Raw genomic sequence first — 19,673 nt, forward strand, 5'->3', positions numbered from 1 at the left:
GAAGCAGTTGTCTGGTGTCCCCCGCCCTGACTTTTAATAAGTGATCAAAATTTTAGAGTACTTCTATTAATGTATAGCAGAATATGTCAGCAACGTTTATTGATTTATTTTCTTGTTTATTTCATCGAGTATAAGAAATATAACTTCGAAATATATCACTAAAGCTACTGCACATGTATCTATTGGTTCCGGGAAGGAGATGGAGCATTTTAAGGCCTAACTTTAAAATTACTTCCTTTTAAACCTTTGGTTTGTAGCTCTTTCATCCTCCGTAAGGATCCTGGTTAGACTCTTTGGCACAGTGTGTGAAATAGTTTCCAATTTTTTCTAGCCAGTCGTATTGACTATGCCTGAACATTATAAGCCCACATGATAATTTGCTGGCTCAAAATTTGGTTACAAAAATAGGTGAGAATAAGATATTGTCGACATGACACGGGTTTCATCATTAAGCTGCTTATATGACGAAATTTGTATCAGGCCATAATCTTGCATGAGTTGAAAGTTTTTAATAACTTAACACGATATATATTTTATAAAAATTAAAAAGAAAATTCACAAGCTAGCCTGCCAGTAACTGGGGAGACTGGCCAGCCCGACTGGATTTTTCCTAGCCACTGGCTACGGGCCAGTGACTATTTCTCACACTGCTTCAGCAACCCATGCTTGTCGTAGGGGGTTACTAACATGATCGGGTGATCGGGTCAGAGGTATACAGTCACACACAGAAACTTTGTGGCACATGAAGACTCAGGCAGACACATAACCGTATTCCGTCCACGGACGCCATCAGTAATTTCAGCCATTCTACCAACGTAGTAACCGTACACAGATAATGTACAAGCTATCAGATTCCTCCACTTACATTGTTTTACTGTTGAGTAACTCGTGACAGAAATATGAACACACCTGGTCATGCCCACCGCTCAAAACGGCCCACCGCTATCCGCTATGGAACAACAGCTGGGACTCGTACAGGAAATAATCGAATTGGTCTTAGTGCTAGTTGACGCTTATATTGCACATACATCGATTATTATTGAAATTCGGCCTTCGTTCGTTAACAGTATGTAGTTGAACGTGGAGTTACAGAAACACCGGCCATATTTCGGAGTGTTTGGATTTACAGGATTTCGGCAGATCATCTTCAGTGAACTTGGGTTAACACATGATGGCAAAACCACTCATCATGACGAGGCTATGGGTACTTCGTGCACTCCGTCTAAGGCCGTAAGTCGTGTGATTAATTGTTTAAATTTGAACTTTCGCGGTGATATGTTTTTTACATTAAGCACTACTATGTTTCGTCAACAAAGACAAACCCGCAACGATTTTCTATGGGCATTAATCTATTTATCTAATTCTGCATTTCAAACAAAACGCGTGAAGCTAATGGTTGCAGGATAATCATTGTAGATTCAAATTTAAGCTCATCGAAAGCGTCAGGCAGGGGCAACGTTATTTCTTAATCCCCCGACACCCTGCTACAAACTTGGTGCACTTAAAAGTAAATTAAACATATATGTTTAAAAGAAATAATAATTAATATAAATATTGTGTCCACATAACGCTTGGTGGTCGTGTCTCCTGTTACGTGTTTATATTCATGCCTTAATTTGTCGACAACTTATAATTAACATTTGATAATATTTGGTTAAAATCGTCTCATGATGTGTTTACTTCCTGTGGCACATTTAAAAAACAAACGGTGACCTGGTGTGTTTACAAAATCTATATTTGTGTCTTTATGCCGAATATATTCAAGATGGCTACCCATCATTGTTGATAAGACTGTGCTGACAGATAGACTGCAGTGAAATACTACAGTGCAATCTGCTGTTGTGAATATTAGTAATATATACACGAGTTGTTATCAGCTATTGATTAAAGATTCATCGTCCAATCCACAGTACAGACCTACCATATAAACGGTGAACAAACCATCAGAACTGACTGAACTCATACATACCAAAACGGAACAAAAATCACCAAAATAGGAAATAAACCTCCAAAACTGCAACAGTATCCTCTGAAACCGAAACAAACGATTTGTAATGGAAAACTAATCGTCTGAAATGGAAACAAAACTCGCCTATCAGCCACAACAGCGCCCGAGAGCGATCGCCCAGCGTACATACCTATGTTATAACTCTCAGTGTAAAGCTTGTGATTCTGCACAATGTGCTGAGTAAACGATTTACTCTAGAATAAAAAAAGAAGGTGCAACCCCCTAAAAAACTCTCTATGTTTCAGTAAGAGACAGGTATAATGATCTCAAAGGGAGTAACATAACCTTAGTTCGTCATATCATACATTTCGACTAAAATTTACAGCAAGTGTCGAACAAAAAACCAATTGACAATGTCCGTAGGTTCGTTCAAAGCATATTCTTCATAACGTTGGTTACTGTAATAAGTAGCATATCACCCAATGGTTAAGGTGTTGGTTCGTCACGCCGGAGACCCGGGTTCGATTCCTCAGATGGGTACAGTGTGTGATGCCCATTTCTGGTGTCCCTGCCTTTATATTGCTGGAATATTGCTAAAGCAGAGTAAGCCTATACTCACTCACCCACAATGTCTTTACTACATACACAACTAAACAAAAGAAATATCTGTAGACCGAAGTGATTTTTGGTGAAAGTGTACAAAATGACCCACTGTGCTGTCATCCGTTCAACACGACATGCGGTGAGTGAGCTTTAACGATGATCAGAAGTTAAAGGCTATAAGTGCCATAGCAATGTTGAAAATATACACGATATGATTATTGATGATCGACAACTCGCAACGCGCCACTGAACCAATGAAGTAGGCATATCTCATGAGACAGACGTGTTGTGACTCTAATGTCTGAGCTGGGCATGACAATGATATCAGCACGCTGGGTTGTCGTGCGTCATCGTCGTCGGCGTCGTCGTCGTTGTCGTTGTCGTCGATGGTATTGGTGGTTTGGGGATGGCCAACAGTCCAGAGGCCTTTCTAAGGTCAATGTCCGTTCTAAAAGCTGACAATGCGTGATTATTATCCCCGTACCTCAATACCTTTGAAAGAGGGGCGATTGCATCCTCGATATCTCCAGTGTACCAATCAGGTGTCTGCTTTCGGAAGTTGATCGTACCAATCACAACTCACTTTCACTTTTTTAAATTATCAGACCTTGGCAACACGAACGATGCAAACGTCCTCTGAAAGAGGTAGCAGGAGTTCTTGCATATATATCTTTAAATTCCGGGCTTGTCAGTCTGTCTGTATTCCCCCAAATCTGAGTTGCTCTGCGAACAAGGGTCAGGGTCAGGGTCAGGATCAGGGTCAGGGTTACATTTGCTGACACTGGCAAGCTCGGTTGTATCGGCGGCTTAGCTGATTGGCTACTGTGAGAATGCGGAGCCAGCAAAGGGAGGTCATAAATACCCGTAGCTGCATCCAGGGTATAGTGGAGGTTCACCAGAACGTATACCCTGGAGATATCGAGAATGGCGATTGTTATCCTCGTACCTCAATAGGGGCGTGAGTGTAGTGTAGTGGTTAAAGCGTTGGCTCGTCACATCGGAGGTCTCCACATGGTACAATATGTGAAGTCCATTTCACGTGTCACCTGCCGTGATATTGCCGGAATATCGCTGAAAGCGGGGTAAAACTATATTCATTCAATCATTCGTACCTCAATATATTTAAAACATGGGTGACCCAGATGTCTCTCGCCGTAATTGCCAATGCAGAGCTGCACTCAGTGACATCGGTCGCTGATTAAGCCCTGACCCACAGGTTCATGTGTGGCGCTGATCGACGGATCAGTGTAATTTTTGCATTATCAGCACCGTACTTCGGTCGACAGATATTTCTTGCCTAGTTGTGTATGTAGCAAAGACATGGTGGGTGAGTGAGTTAGGTTTTACGCCGCTTTTAGCAATATTCCAGCAGTATCACGGCGGAGGACATCAGTAATGGGAACTGACAAAGGGTTGTCCTTGCTAAAGCACTTGTCATCAACCTTCGTGGGCCTCTTGTGACAGTGCTTGATCACGTGACTGATGGGAGTAATTCACTGTAAACTTTAATAATAAAAAATCAATTACAAAAGACGCACACATTTTAAGGGAGAGAACAACAGGAGGCTTGTTAATAAAAAGTAATGTATGTGTTATGTCGTGTCCAATATAAGTCCATGATTTGTGCAAAACTAGTATTGCCATCAGTATATATATCAGTATATATATAGATAATTCGGACTATTACTGTTACAGATATTCATGCGTTGTTCAGTATATCTGTATAACTATAGCCTGCTATATGACTATATATGTCACTAAATGTATAACAGATACATGAATACACAATACAATTGTGTTATTTTAATGGGCAATATGTGTGACGACTGAAGTGTTTCTTGTGTCACGATTGAAATGCTATGTAAAGTGACAGCTGGAGTGTTACTTGTATTACGATTTAAGTCTTACATATATGAGGACTGGAGTGTTACTTGTGTTACGACTGTAGTGTTACTTGTGTTACAATTTAAGTGTTACATGTATGACGACTGAAGTGTTACTTGTGTTACGATTTAGGTCTTACATGTATGACGACTGAAGTGTTACTTGTGTTTCGACTGAAGTGTTACTTGTGTTACGATTTAAGTATTACATGTATGACGACTGAAGTGTTACATGTGTTACGATTTAAGTCTTACATGTGTTATGATTCAAGTCTTACATGTATGACGACTGAAGTGTTACTTGTGTTACGATTTAAGTGTTACATGTGTTATGATTTAAGTGTTACATGTATGACGACTGAAGTGTTACTTGTGTTACGATTTAAGTGTTACATGTGTTATGATTTAAGTGTTACATGTATGACGTATGATACATGAATACACAATACAATTGTGTTATTTTAATGGGCAATATGTGTGACAACTGAAGTGTTTCTTGTGTCACGATTGAAATGCTATGTAAAGTGACAGCTGGAGTGTTACTTGTATTACGATTTATGTCTTACATATATGAGGACTGGAGTGTTACTTGTGTTACGACTGTAGTGTTACTTGTGTTACAATTTAAGTGTTACATGTATGACGACTGAAGTGTTACTTGTGTTACGATTTAGGTCTTACATGTATGACGACTGAAGTGTTACTTGTGTTTCGACTGAAGTGTTACTTGTGTTACGATTTAAGTCTTACATATATGAGGACTGAAGTGTTACTTGTGTTACGACTGAAGTATTACTTGTGTTACCATTTAAGTGTTACATGTATGACGACTGAAGTGTTACTTGTGTTACGATTTAAGTCTTACATATATGAAGACTGAAGTGTTACTTGTGTTACGACTGAAGTGTTACATGTGTTACGATTTAAGTCTTACATGTATGACGACTGATGTGTTACATGTGTTATGATTTAAGTGTTACATGTATGACGACTGAAGAGTTACTTGTGTTACGACTGAAGTGTTACTTGTGTTACGGTTTAAGTCTTACGTGTATGACGACTGAAGTGATACATGTGTTATGATTTAAGTGTTACATGTATGACGACTAAAGTGTTACATTTAAAGAACTGGCGTTTCTTAAAAGTAAAATACTGACAAACCGATTAAAATACAAATACGTAGCCAGCTTTTGTCTACACATTTTAAAGTTTTTGTGACGGTACAGCCTTAGGGAATTATAATGCTGCACAGTAATTACGTTATCTGGAATACTTCTTCTAATTTAGAGCACGGCGTTATAAAACAGACACATGAGTGAAAGTGGAACAAAAGTGGAAAAGAATCATGACAAATAATAGTTTTTATCTGGTGGACGCTAATTGTGAAAACGTATTCAAATGAGAAAATACGTCATCATGGATAAATGTCACTATGGATACAATAGGTACGTTAATGAGGTGGTTTAAAAATATTTGGTAAATTTACTAAATAAGAATTCTGATGCTTATTCCTGACATTTGAAAGCAAATACCGGGTTATTCCTTATACAATTTAGAGAAACATTAAACTGATCCGACTAGACAGCTGATCCGGGTTAGAACAGGTTTTCAGCAACCCATGCTTGTCCAGAGATACGACAAGTGGCTCGGGTTGTCAGTGTCGCAGACTTGTTTGACAGATGTCATCGGATCCAGTTGCGTAGATCGCTGCACATGATATCACTCACCAGATTTCATTTCGAAAAGCCATGTATACTGTCCCAAAACAGAAACGCATATGCGGTTTGTATCAAGGTCAAGTTTCAAGGTGCAATCACTGCACGTCTTAACTCTGCGACACGAAACATCGTCATTGAAAGAATGCACGCTGGAGATTACCAATCTTCTGGACCTCAGAGGATATCCGGTCAAACTGTACGGAACAGGTTGAAAGTGATTGGTCTGAGAGCCAAGAAAGCAAACGTCTGGGTCGTGCTACATCGTCACCATCGCGCTCAGAGTCTCCGTTATCCACTTGGTTGTATAGACATTACCTTCTCCTAAACTAGTGTAACACTTCATGCCCTAAATTCTACATGTGGACGAGTTACACATGTTTGAAAATGCAACATTTCGCAACTGATTTCTCGTCTATGCTGACTCGTTGCTGAGTGTCGAAGATGGACGCTTGTTAGCTTCGCAATATATACTGCAGTAAATATTCTATGTGTTACATGTTATACCTTGGCAAGTGAATTCATTTGGCCTTGGAATACGTTACACTGAAATTACCTGGGAGACCCCATCCCTGAAGAGTACACTAAAATATTCATATTACTATAGTAAATAGTTATAATGTAACCTGTTACTAGCTCTGCACATACTGTTAACATGAGTTTTAGGTTATATTGAACACGTTGTAGATTGTATCGATTCACGGATAGTACTGTGAAATACCACAGATTCAACGTATGGAGGACGGAAATATTGGCGTTAGAATGTTATGGGCCAATACCACAGATTCACAGCGGAAACCCGCTTAAATTAGGCATGCATAGAGTAATATTGTAATATACACTTATAACGAAGTAATATGAAACGAACTCGTCTCCCAGTCCAGTTTCAACCCTTCATAAAGTTGAAACATTGACGCGTTTTTTTATCCAAAGCCATGTTCTTTCTGATATATCTAAGATCAATGTAAGGACGGAAGTATTGGTGTTAGAATGTCAAAAGCCATGGCTGTGTCGAACGCAACGCTATTTAAACGTGTGTCAGATAACTTTTGTTATATAAATTATCAAACAGGTGTTTAGAACATAGGTATAGCGAACTAACACTTGTTCATAAATGGACATATCGAACTTATGAACTTTATGAATAGATTTATGGCAGATAAATACCAATTTCTGTTTATTTGTAAAGTTTATTCCATTTTGAGATATAAGTATATTCCTAAATGTTTTGGTACCACCCTTCTATTTATTAATATAATTTAAGGTTTTATCAAATTATGATAAAGTGGATATGCTAATTATTAGTAAATAACTTAGCAAAATCTATAAAAACTTTAAGTGTTTAAAAGGTGTACCTAACCAGTTTGTCACTATCATTATTGTTTTGTTGTGTTGTTTACTTGGACCTACGGTCTACATACGGAATGAGGTTTGAATAGAGTTATAAATAATCCGGCGACGAAATTAAATGCACCTTATGAAGAACCAGGGGATGAATCGACATTACATGGATATGTCGAACTAATCGATAGCCTAACCAACGGACATAGAGACAGCAGACCCGACGTTATTCACTAATCCCTACAACCTTGAATTATTTCATTGTAAAACGATACAGACTATAATCACCCAGCCCGAAACCCCTTAATCTCCTTGAATTTCAATTTTCAACTAGCTGGGAACACTCTCATTGCAAGCCTTACCATACAGAACGTACAACTGTTATGCAATAACCGTCTACCTATGGCGTTCTGACATGTTCTGATATACTATGGACGTTCTTCTGTATGTTTAGCAAATAATATCATTTGATGACCAAACGTAGGAAATATGTGAAATACACTAGTGACAGTAAGGAGCTGAAATGATGTAGCACGTCCGTGATGAAGGAAGGGAGATCTAGCCTAATTCATGGCACTAATAGTTAGGTCGCGTAACAAGTAATGAATGATGATCTTCCAAAAGTGAAGTAATACATTCTCGGAATTCGTATACAGAGCCATGGCAGGTGCGCGTCATTTGATTACTTTTGCTGAGATGAAAAGGAATATTTGCAACTTTGCATAGTAAAAAATACTATTGTACGTTATTTATAGTGTCATTTAATGAGCAAAACTTGTTTCATCACTGTAGCATATGTGTTTGGGTGTCACTGACTGGATTAACGCAGCGAGAAGAGGGAATGCGGTATGTCCATGTATACAGATTAGATATGTGTAGGTAGTTACTTAAATTAGATTTCTATAAGATGAAATGAGAAGGAGGATGGTGTTGCGCGAATAGAGATGGTTCGTCTGAATGCCTCTAATTTTGCATTATTTTAAATATTTTGTATTTGTTTCTTTCAGAGGAATGTTGAAGAGGAAGCTTGGGTGGGTATTATTCACCGTCTTGCTTTCATTCTTCATCGTGCTTTCGGTTTTTGATGACGTGTTCAGAAACGCTGTTGGTGTTGGCCGAATCTCATACAGCGTCCCCCGATACCTTGACGAGAAGCTCACCGCCCCGATCAACTGCCAGTACCTCTTCGAAGGCAGGAAAACCGAAATAGAGAGAGCCAAATACAAAATGGCCAAAGATTACAACTATTTGGCTAACTTGGACGACTCTTATATCACAACAGGAGCGAATGACTGTTCGAAGTTTAAACAGGATCGTGGATACATTATGAACGTTTCCAAGGAAGAGGAGGAGTTTCCCATTGCTTTCAGCATTGTTTTATACAAAGACGCTCAGCAAGCTGAGAGGTTATTACGAGCGGTGTATAGGCCAAACAACCATTACTGTATACATGTGGACGCTAAGGCGTCGCCGTCGGTGCACGAAGCCATGAAGAAGCTAACGGGGTGTTTCGACAACGTCAATATGGCGTCAAAGACGCTGTCCGTTACCTGGGGGAAGTTTTCGGTGCTTGAAACGGAGCTTGTGTGCATTAGTGACCTGTTACACTTCAAGAAATGGAAGTATTTTATCAATTTAACTGGTCAGGAATACCCATTAAAGACGAATCTGCAGTTGGTGAAGATACTGAAGGCATATAACGGCGCCAATGATATTGATGGAACGGTCTCAAGGTAATACCGGAGTGAATGTGTGGAGAGTTCGTAACTGAGACATAGCACACAGGGAAAATTAGCATAACTGCGTTAGCATCCTACGTGTCAAGACAATGAATGAGTGAGTGGGTTTAACGCTGTTTTTAGCAACATTCCAGCAATATCACGGGGACATGAGAAATGGGCTTTACATGTAGTACCCATGATGGGAATCGAACCCGGGTCTGTGGCCTGTCGAGTGGACGCTTTAACCACTAGGCTACCCCCATAGTCCCTCGTTTCTACAGAGCTAAACCCTAGCTGTTATCATTATAATAAAACAGATGGCTCAGATTTAAACCCGAGCTTGTGGTACATTGGCAACTGTTTTGGTAACATTTGTCATGTTTTTAGTCAAATCTAGTTTTGCCTGAGTGTATGCATCTTTAGCACGGCGGGGTATTTGACAAGGGCGTATGTTAACATTGGTTCCTTGACACTTTGATATCACTGGATGCACATAATGTCATACAAGTGGCAAGCCGTTTTACATATTGCACAGCCCTACTAGCCTCACCTCGTATGAATGTGTGTTCGGTTCATTACAGAGGCATGTGTTATCAGAGTAAATGATGTGTAGACTGGACGTAGTTTCTAATCAAACACACTAGTCGATGTTTACCATAGGTGTCTTAGCGTCTCATTCATCTTCGACCCGTGAAGATAGAAATTTAACACGTAAAACTCGGTTTTACTTAGTGGTAGGAATATTGTATTTCGCATTGTGAGCAGAGCTGCTTCTCCTTTTCATTACGAGACTAAAACATCCACCAATAGTTATAAAACAACTGAGCGTTAAATAACGACCAATCACTGGATTGTGTGGTCCATGCTCGATTATTTGCAGACATCCACCAATAGTTATAAAACAACTGAGCGTTAAATAACGACCAATCACTGGATTGTGTGGTCCATACTCGATTATTTGCAGACATCCACCAATAGTTATACAACAATTGAGCGTTAAATAACGACCAAACCAACACAACAAAACATAATGTCAGCAACAGTTCTGTTTGGTTTCACCTTTGTAATATACGTTACAAATGCCAGAATACATTTAAACGGTATACAGAAAGACTCACAGAAAGCTGCCGTTATTTTGTTAAACGGTATCGTTATTGCACAAACCTTTGCTATTACATTAACTACAGTGCTGTTGGTGGTGTACTGCATACGGATATAAAATCTTTTATGTTTATTCACAACACACGCGTAACAGTTAACAGTGCATGTGCAGGAAGTGTGACGTTGTATGACTAGTCTTACGGCAGCTGCTGTAACGGTAAGTCATACGTTTCTCTCACAACGAAATGGCCGAACACAGAATGCTACACCGACTTCTGTGTCTCGAAAACTAAATAATACGATCGAACATTTCCAAATGCTGTAGCATAAAGGCACTCGCACACTATTGAGTATATCTTATAGGCGGCATTGTACCTGAAAACTCTCAATGATCATTTGTGCGACTATATGTTCTGCTGAGATTGTAAGTTCTGAATGGGGCCTGTATTTCATTTGGTAGAAGCTGGATCAAATAGAAAGGTATGAAATGATGTTTGGGTTTGGCTCACTGACGTGGTTGACACGTGTCATCTTACAGCCCGCCGCCATATACTAGTAAAACGAATATTGCAGAATGCGGCGTAAATTCCAGCTCACTCACTCACTCACTCATTGGTGTTTATTATTTGGAGTAATAAGCGTTCAGAGTGCAAGTGAGACTAGTCTGTGCAGGAGAGAAACTACAAACAAACCTTCTGCTGGGAAGGTATTTGCAAAAGCCAGTTCAGTTTGATCTGTTCTTCAGTTGCCAATGTATATGTGTTGAGAGATTTCGATCAGAGCGATTTTTTGACATACAGAAATCTTGAGAGTACGTTTTGATGATAAATATAACACAGGTAACAGAACGGAAGCTAAACTTGGGCTCTTTTCCATTGTGGTGGATTCTATGATTGTAAGGCTGTCGTTTTAAACGGGACATTAATTTAGCTCCTTTAGAGATGAAAAATCACACACTGTCTAACCTTGTGTTTATATTACCTACAAATATAGAACATTGCAGTAAAACTCTAGTTTCCATCTCCTCGAGGATAAAAGTTTGTCAAGGCCCGTTGCATAGCTGCACTCCAGGCTTTAGGCCTACACCGTCTAAAGCTTATGGTTCGTGAGTACAGTTCGCTCTTCAAGATTACCTAAATTTAGACAACTAATGTACTAGATCACATGTACCTCAGATATGTGTCGGAGCAAGCGTAGTAACTAAATTAGTCAGTCATTAGTTGCGGTATGCAGGTTCCGCTCTAGGCGTTGATGCTTTGGTCACGGTGCTTGCTTCTCATAAGACTTAATGAGTAGTTAAATGAGTGAATGAGGATTTTCACGGCTTTCAGCAATATTCAAGCAATATCACGACAGGGGACACCAGAAATGGACGTCACTTGTAGTACACATGTTGGGAATCGAACCTGTGTCTCCACTGTGCTATTTTACCTCCCCTACTTTGACGTAGGATACGTGTTCAAAGCGAAGGTCATCAGATGAATAACTGAAACAAAGATTCAATAGAAAAAAAACCGGTTCGATTCGCCTTTTCAGTAACACGACCACCAAAATCCGGCTCGTATATCAGCATTAAGGTAAAGGTGTCCGGACCTTCACATTCAGTTTGCTGTCGTTAACACTGAAAGTATTGACTCTTAGAAACTACTGCATGTCGTAGTCGTGTCGAGGGTTCACAAAGACGTGTCTCACCCCTCCCCCCTCCCCCCACCCACCCACATACACACACTCACTGACACACTCATGAAGTATTGCTATCCCCAATTAATCATATGAAATATTTGTAAATCAGCACAGTCGGTAAGTTTCATTTTTCCCTCCTGAGGTTGCTTCAGATGTCATTTCACACACCGAACAGAAAATTAAGATAACTGATGTTAGGGACCGTCCATAATTTATGGAGAACTACATGTATGTAAAATTGTAAAATATCAATCCGTCTATGGCAAACCCACCCCCAACCTCCAACCCTCAACCTCGGTACGGGATTATCCAGGTTTGTGAGACAATTTGAATTCATCTGACTGTGAATAATTTGGTTTTGTTGGAATTTGTGAAAAATTCATCGGTCTGAAATGAAATCAAACCGACTGTAATTCGGAACAAAGCGTTTATAACGTACGTTTGTACTTAGTTCGACTCCACCGCAGTAAAACTGCAACCTGTCGATTTTCTCGCATGTGTTCCCAGCCTGAGGAAACAGTTTTCATTGATCGCTGGCTGCAGATGACACGGGTGTCATTCGGATTCGACGGTGACATACTGGCTTACGTTGACACCAATCCACATTCAGCCTCAGACAACAGATGATATCATGGAAAACAAATCTATTGACTTATAGAGACTGTAACAGAAACTATTGAATGTGAACCATGCAAGTGAAATCAGTTTGCCGTCTAGACGTCCCATGCCTCAGTGCCAGGTCGAACATTTTATGACTGCTTCTTTCGCCAAACAAGGGCAAATTTTCATCCGAAGAAAAGAAATCACCCTCGGAATGACAGTATTTCTGAATGTGAAGATTGCTCGTGAGGCGTTTCAAAATCACAAAGGTCTGAAACCTATTTTAGGTCGGAGATGTCACCGCACTGCTGGGTGAATTCTCCGTTCGTATGTTAAATTGACAACTTTTCCTCGTGAAGTTCTGAACTTATGAATGATGCATAGTCTCCACTTTACAGTATATGTATTAATTATACTCTCCGTGGCTATAGGATACGTCTGAGCTAACTATTAAGTATACTTGAGCATTTATCACATGTGAATTCACCACAGTGAACAGGTATACTTTGTTTACTTTTAATCTCTGACTGAACTTGCAACAGTCACCAGTAAATGAGGGAAAGGAATAAATCCGACTAGGAAACTATGAGGGATGCAGAGGTACGGTAAATCCCAATGGCCCCTAGCCTAGTGACCTTAGCTTTCTTGCTGGTGATCTGTAGCCGCAAGTATGGTGACCTTACTTTACTAACTCGTGATCTATAGCCCCTAGCATGATGACTTTACATTTCTTGCTGATGTTCTATAGCCCCAAGCATGGCCACCTTACGTTTCTTCCTGACCTTCTACAGCCCCAAGCATGGTGACCTTACTTTACTAACTCGTAATCTGTATCCCCTAGCATGATGACTTTACATTTCTTGCTGATGTCCTATAGCCCCTAGCATGATGACTTTACATTTCTTGCTGATGTCTTATATCCCCTAGTATGGTAACTTTACTTTTCTCACAGGTGATCTGAAGCCCCAGTTTTACTTTGTATCGTACTCCAGTATTCGGACATGTCTTTGACTAGTTTTAAACATTTTGTGATATATTGGTGGTTATTATACTGTCAATTTTAAGGTATAGTAAGAGTATAACCGGTTCTACAATATGACTGAAATATTGCCAACGTGACAATAGATGTTAAGTCACTCAATCACTCACTCATCGTTGATGAAAATGGATAACTGTGGCCACCAGCTACCAGCAAAGTAGCCCGGCTGAAAGGGTCTGAGCCCAACATTCATCCCTGTGTACTTAGAAAACCCTAAGGGACTGATAATAGAGGTCAGTCTGTAGACGTAGACAGATGGTTGGATCCCAAGTTTTGTTGAACACAAAACTCTTGAGTGCCTGCATTCGCCCTTACAGTTGACATTAAGGGGAGACGGTATATGCGTCATAGTGTGTTTTCTATGTCAAACAGAGGAGGTTCGACTCCCCGCATAGGTACAATGTGTGAAGCTCATGCCTGGTCTATTCCGTACTGATATCGCTAAAAGCGGTGTAAACGTATCACCATCAACTACGACACCGTCAATACACATATATACGCCGCTGCTAGTGTAGTATCATATACTGCGCGTAGAGCAGTAATTGTCTCGGTGGGGTTAGCTAGATGATTACAGCTGAACACCTGGCGGGTTCGATTCCCCACATGGAGAGCATGTGTGAGGCTCATTTCCGATGTCCCCCGCCATGAGATTGAAGGAATATTGCGAACAGCGTCGTAAACCATACTCTCTCACTCACCCATAGATATAAATCTTTGAGAAGAAAGAAATAGAATGAATACAGGCGTAAAATCTGCCTGGCTTTCAATGATATTCTAAAGAAGGATTTATTTCACTATGGGAGTAGTCTTAAGAAGCCTTGGATCGGTCAATGGGTATAATACTACCTATATATAAATCTGGTGATAGAATGAACCCTGGCAACTAAAAGAGAATAACCTTAATGTGTGTACTTGGTAGGATATGTACATCCATTCTTAACCAAAGACTGACGTCATGGGAAAAGCAATCTGTAAAAGTATCAGAGGAACAGGTATTTTTGGGGAAGGTTACTCAACAGTAGACGATATGTTTTGTCTTAAATGCTCTTATTCAGAAGCATTTATCTAAACGGAAAGGCAGATTCTATGTAACACTTATAGATTTGCGCAAATCATTTGGCCTTATATAGAAAACGTTTACTTTATATATAGGGAGACTATATACAGATTGTGGTAGATTACCCCTGTTTATATTACTAACTTAGATAGTGTTATCTGGAAACATTATGGCTTATTTGTGAAAGAGTGAAAAATAAAGTAAAGTCTAATGATTCTTTCTCAGAGGTATTGGAATCGTCCAAAGGCTACGCCAAGAGTGTGTCTTGAGCCCTTTGCTGTTTTCCCTATACGAAAACGAATAGATATATACCCTTGAAATTTGTGATCACAGAGGGATATAACTTTTCCTGGAATATTTAGAACTCCTCATTTTACTCTCTGAGGATGATATAATACTCTTTTCAGATACAGTGATTGGTCTACAAAGACACCTCGATATGTTGAATGCTTATTGTAATAATTGGAAATTGCAAGTTAACGTACAAAAAACTGATATTGTTGTGTTTAGAAACATGGTGGTCTAAAAACTATGAAAATGACACTTTGGAAATGATTTAGTTATAATAGTTCCTGAATATAAATATCTTTGGGTTTTGTTTACACATAATCTAAGCATGATTAATTCTGTCCAAAGTGTTTATATTAAGGGTAAAACTGCACTGTATGAGTTACTAATGAAACCGCTAGGCAATCTGTCTTTATGAGTTCTACTATTAATATGCGATACGAAGATAAAACCTATTTGTATGTATTTGGAGAATACCAAAACTTTGAAGTCTTAGACGAATACAAACAGCGTGTAAAAGATTCCTAAGTATAATGAGTAATACACCAATTGTAATGGCAACTAGCGAATGCGGCAGATTTATGTAGAAACATTTATTAGATGCATTACCTATTGGTTATCATGACTACACGTGGCAGATAATAGACTTCCCGGAAGAGCTTATAATGTGATATTTCGTTTAGATATACAAGAAGGATTTAGTTGGGTATCATTCATCGGAGAATCATTATTTAAAATTGGTTTTGGATACGCATGGATACTAGTATATCAAGAGGTTGGACATTGTCAATTATTTCTGAACGAGATAAAAATGAGACTTAAATATGTTTCTTTACAAGAGTGGCATTCAATTACATCTGAGTGTACTAGATACGACAATGAAACACTTTCATCTTTGAAACGACACTTTATTAAGAACTATAGCGAAAAAGCAATAACGAAACCGTGTGGAATTAATGTAAGATTTGTAAACATACCATTTCTAGCAGATACGAAAAGATGAAAGACAAAATGTAAAAAAGATAGGTTAAATTTCCATTACCAGTGTATATATGTATACCATTATGTTTTTTTCTGTATAGGCCTGAGGCCGCGAATACAATAAACTGAACTGTTTCTCACCACTAACACCAATATCCCCATCAATTCACCTGTTTGTTGTATTGGTTTGCAGGTACTTCGAGAGTTTGAGGAGGTGGTGGCTTGCTGGAAATCCGCCCCACGGCATCCGGCCCGTCTTGGGGTCCGTCCACATTGTCGCCAACAGAGACTTCGTCGACTATGCAATAAACAATCAGGTGGCCAAAGATTTGCTCAAATGGGTCAGATGGACTGATATTCCTGATGAAACCTTTTTCTCCACTCTCAACCACAACCCCCAGCTTATGATCCCCGGGACCTATATAGGTGAGTTAATTCATGGTTTTGTTCCTTGAATCATCCATACCTGAAGACATTATTTTAATGAGATTTAGACGGAAGTAAGGCAGCTGCCTTGTGATAAGGGTCGGAGGAGTAGGCGAGGAGAGAAAGCATTTGACCAAGTTTATGCCGGTTATGGTCATTTGCGGCCCGTTATTTAATAATTCTGTGTATTGCTAAACCGGAGTAAAACATAATTCAAGTCATTTACTTATTCAGCAATAAATAACAAAATTTTGCTGTTTCTATTTCCTCGAAATAAGTGTAATATTTTAGATGTTGTCATAAAACAAAAACTGTCCACTGGAAATCATCGCATTAAATGCTGTGAGCCCGACTACTTTCTTTATGCACAGACAGGTGTCCATTTTCGCTTGTCACGCCGAAACCCCGGTTCCATTCAACACATGGGTATGATGTTTGAAGCTCATTTCCGGTGTGCCCCGCCTTTCTTTTGTTGGAATATCGCTAAAAGCGGCGTAAATCTAAACTCACTCACCCATTTCAGGAGTCCCAGAAACGAACCCCAAGACAAAACCCTTTCTGTCCCGTTACAAGATCTGGGACAACGGGTTCCACATCCTCCTGGACGACTGTCAAGGCAAGTACGTCCACGACATCTGCATCTTCGGAGTTGGCGATTTGTCCCGCTTCCAGAAACGCAAAGAGCTCTTCGCCAACAAGTTTCACATTGACTTTGAGCCCCTCGTTTACGACTGCATGGAACAGAAATACTTCAACACTGTCAGGGAAGAACAAAGAGGAATCTCCAACTTTGACGACACATACTATAGATATGTGGGTTTTGTCATCAGCCAGGTGAAGCCCCAGTTGAATGCTTTGTGATATTTGCCAAATTATAGACTTAAATATACTAATTATTGTCGATCTCAACGCTGTAACCTATTGCTTGTTCGACCCAAACGGGACCATTTTGCGGGTACCGTATGTCCTCTCTTTAACTCCGGATTATTAAGCTTTTAAGAAATAAAAACTGGACCTCTTTTAAACGCCGGGACTGGAAATCCGTTGAAAAAAATATATGTGAGAGGAAATAGGACATTTGTGTTGATCTACGTTTCAGTAATGAGTGAAATTATGAGTGTGCGTTGTGTGTAAAAAATATTTTTATTTTTGATGTGTTTCGAGAGTAATCATTCTCTTCCCACAGTGGTTAGTTGTCACATCTTCCTACGTAGGAAGATATGAGAAGTAGCCTCTGTGGGAAGAGAATGGAGAGCAATATGTATATGTTGAAAGTTCTCTTTCAGTGAAAGGATATCAACGCGTTGTACGTTAACGATATATTCATTGCTTGGTATACAGTGGAACATGTCTAAACCGGCACTCACTAGGACTGAAGAAACAAGCCGGTTTAGTCAACGTACCGGATTGTAGAGCTAATGATAAATGTAGAACCCGTATCCAGATGAAGTAGGCTCACTCAGACTGCTTCCATTTGCGTAGGGAAATGAATGATCTCATTGCAGTGTGGCTAGCACACCTGCTACCTGTAGGATATGTGCCTCCTACTTAACAACAATAATAAACTCAGAGAAACTACAGTTATTTTTTTCACGATATATGAATCTTATTATGAATAGTCTATATTTTGCCATCTATCCAAGTATACGAGTATAATTTGTCTAAACTGTGTTCAGCAATGACGAGATTAAAAAACAACGAAAGATCATGCTTTAACTTCTAACGATCATTATTTTTGTTTTAATCAAAATAATCAAAATATTTTGATTATTTTCATTACCGAGGGTAATAACTACCACATGCACCCCTGCAAGGTGATGCTATACATCCATGTCATATATTCAACAGCCTTGATGTGATGCTAGTCTACTAGTTTGTTCCTTTTTCTGTAATATCTCCCATGCTGATGTTGGTTCAGATATGACCAGTGGATAATGCCACATCTGTTGACGTGACGTCACAAGTGATGATGACGTCCAAACAATGTACCGTATTTCCTCAAATAAGCGCACAATAGAGACCTGGCGCTTTTGCGCTTACTGGTGTAATTACCTTAACTGGTAGTGAGCTGCATTAACTCCGATGTTTATTAGAATAATTTCGGTATTCACGTCAGTTAAATCCAAGTTACCTCACCCTAACTGTACCCCACCTCTGGATCTACAGTAACGTTGGAATGATAGAGGTGCCGAAGCGAGGTACTCTTCGGGTATGTTCTTGATTAGGGCGTGAGTTTGTGTGTTTGTGTGTTTGTGTTTTTGTGTTTTTGTGTGTGTGTTTTCAACCAATATATGTGTCAATCTTAATTCCACTTCGTGTCTTTTATACTTTTTCCAAAGATATATGAACATATTTCATATATTCACAAATACTATTTTACCAAGTGTGTTACATAACCATAATACTTTAAGATACATATAGTTTCACTATATTATCTTGGAATAATTTTGTTCCTTGAAAAGGTATTTTAAACATTGATCAACATTTTGTACAGAATACGCAAAAATGGCATTCATTCATAGTATCCATATTTTCCTACATCGACCATGAGCAATCCTGTCTACTGTGTACACTGGAAGTTGTTATATTTTGGTTACATGTTAAATAATTTGTCTTCAATGGTATATTGATACAAACATCTTGCCAATGAACTTCATGCCGTATTTATATCTACAGCCATGATGTAAGGATATATGCTGGATGTCTCCTGTGGGAGGTATAATATGTTTATTCTATAATCATAAGTAACCCTGTCTTTTGAACATACAGAATTTATTAGAAGAATGAGATAATAATATTTATGGTTTTGCACAAGCTGCTTGATGTGAAACATTTTGTTGACTATTATGTTAAACTATTTCTCTATGTTCATTTTTCTACTTCTATATAAATAAATGCTCATTCATTGTTTGTTTTTATCAGTGTCTCTTGTTAATGCAGGCAGCAGTCGACTTCAGAGACTGTAGATGGGGGTATGGAAGGGGGATGTCACGTCAACATTGACAGTGAGAGTTTTGTTCTTTAAAATTACTGTTCTTCAAACTAATTTCAGTTATGAAATTTCTTCAGTATGTCTAGGTTTGAAATACAACCGTTTTATTACCAAGTTTATGTTACATTTGGTAACATGAAAATTTCAGAAATGGCGATAAATGGTCTTATTACACATTACCGCGCTTCCTGTTGGCAAGAAACATGTAAACATGCAGGAAACAGCGGTGAATAGCTAATCTATCAACAAGATAAATTTTGTTCGATTATGTCAAGAAACAATGGAGCAACTTGTT

General features: G+C 39.1%; 1 protein-coding gene across 1 annotated transcript; it reads left to right on the forward strand.

Annotated features, from left to right (window-relative positions):
- Positions 1-1,189: 1,189 nt before the first annotated feature.
- LOC137274449 (beta-1,3-galactosyl-O-glycosyl-glycoprotein beta-1,6-N-acetylglucosaminyltransferase 4-like) lies at positions 1,190-17,247 on the forward strand. The gene is made up of 4 exons (XM_067807631.1): positions 1,190-1,230; positions 8,498-9,223; positions 16,154-16,386; positions 16,910-17,247. Exons 1-4 carry the CDS (start codon positions 1,190-1,192, stop codon positions 17,245-17,247), a joined length of 1,338 nt encoding a protein of 445 aa, XP_067663732.1.
- The last annotated feature ends 2,426 nt before the right edge of the window (positions 17,248-19,673 follow it).

This window comes from Haliotis asinina, chromosome 2, assembly GCF_037392515.1.
Source record: "Haliotis asinina isolate JCU_RB_2024 chromosome 2, JCU_Hal_asi_v2, whole genome shotgun sequence".
Lineage (NCBI taxonomy): Eukaryota > Metazoa > Mollusca > Gastropoda > Lepetellida > Haliotidae > Haliotis > Haliotis asinina.

What these genes read in the sequence shown, in the direction of transcription:
- LOC137274449 (XM_067807631.1), top strand. Translation starts at nt 1,190, where the DNA reads ATGACGAGGCTATGGGTACTTCGTGCACTCCGTCTAAGGCC. An exon ending in CGTGCACTCCGTCTAAGGCC is followed by an intron (nt 1,231 to 8,497) that starts GTAAGTCGTGTG and finishes TGTTTCTTTCAG; the next exon opens with AGGAATGTTGAAGAGGAAGC. An exon ending in GATCCCCGGGACCTATATAG is followed by an intron (nt 16,387 to 16,909) that starts GTGAGTTAATTC and finishes CACCCATTTCAG; the next exon opens with GAGTCCCAGAAACGAACCCC.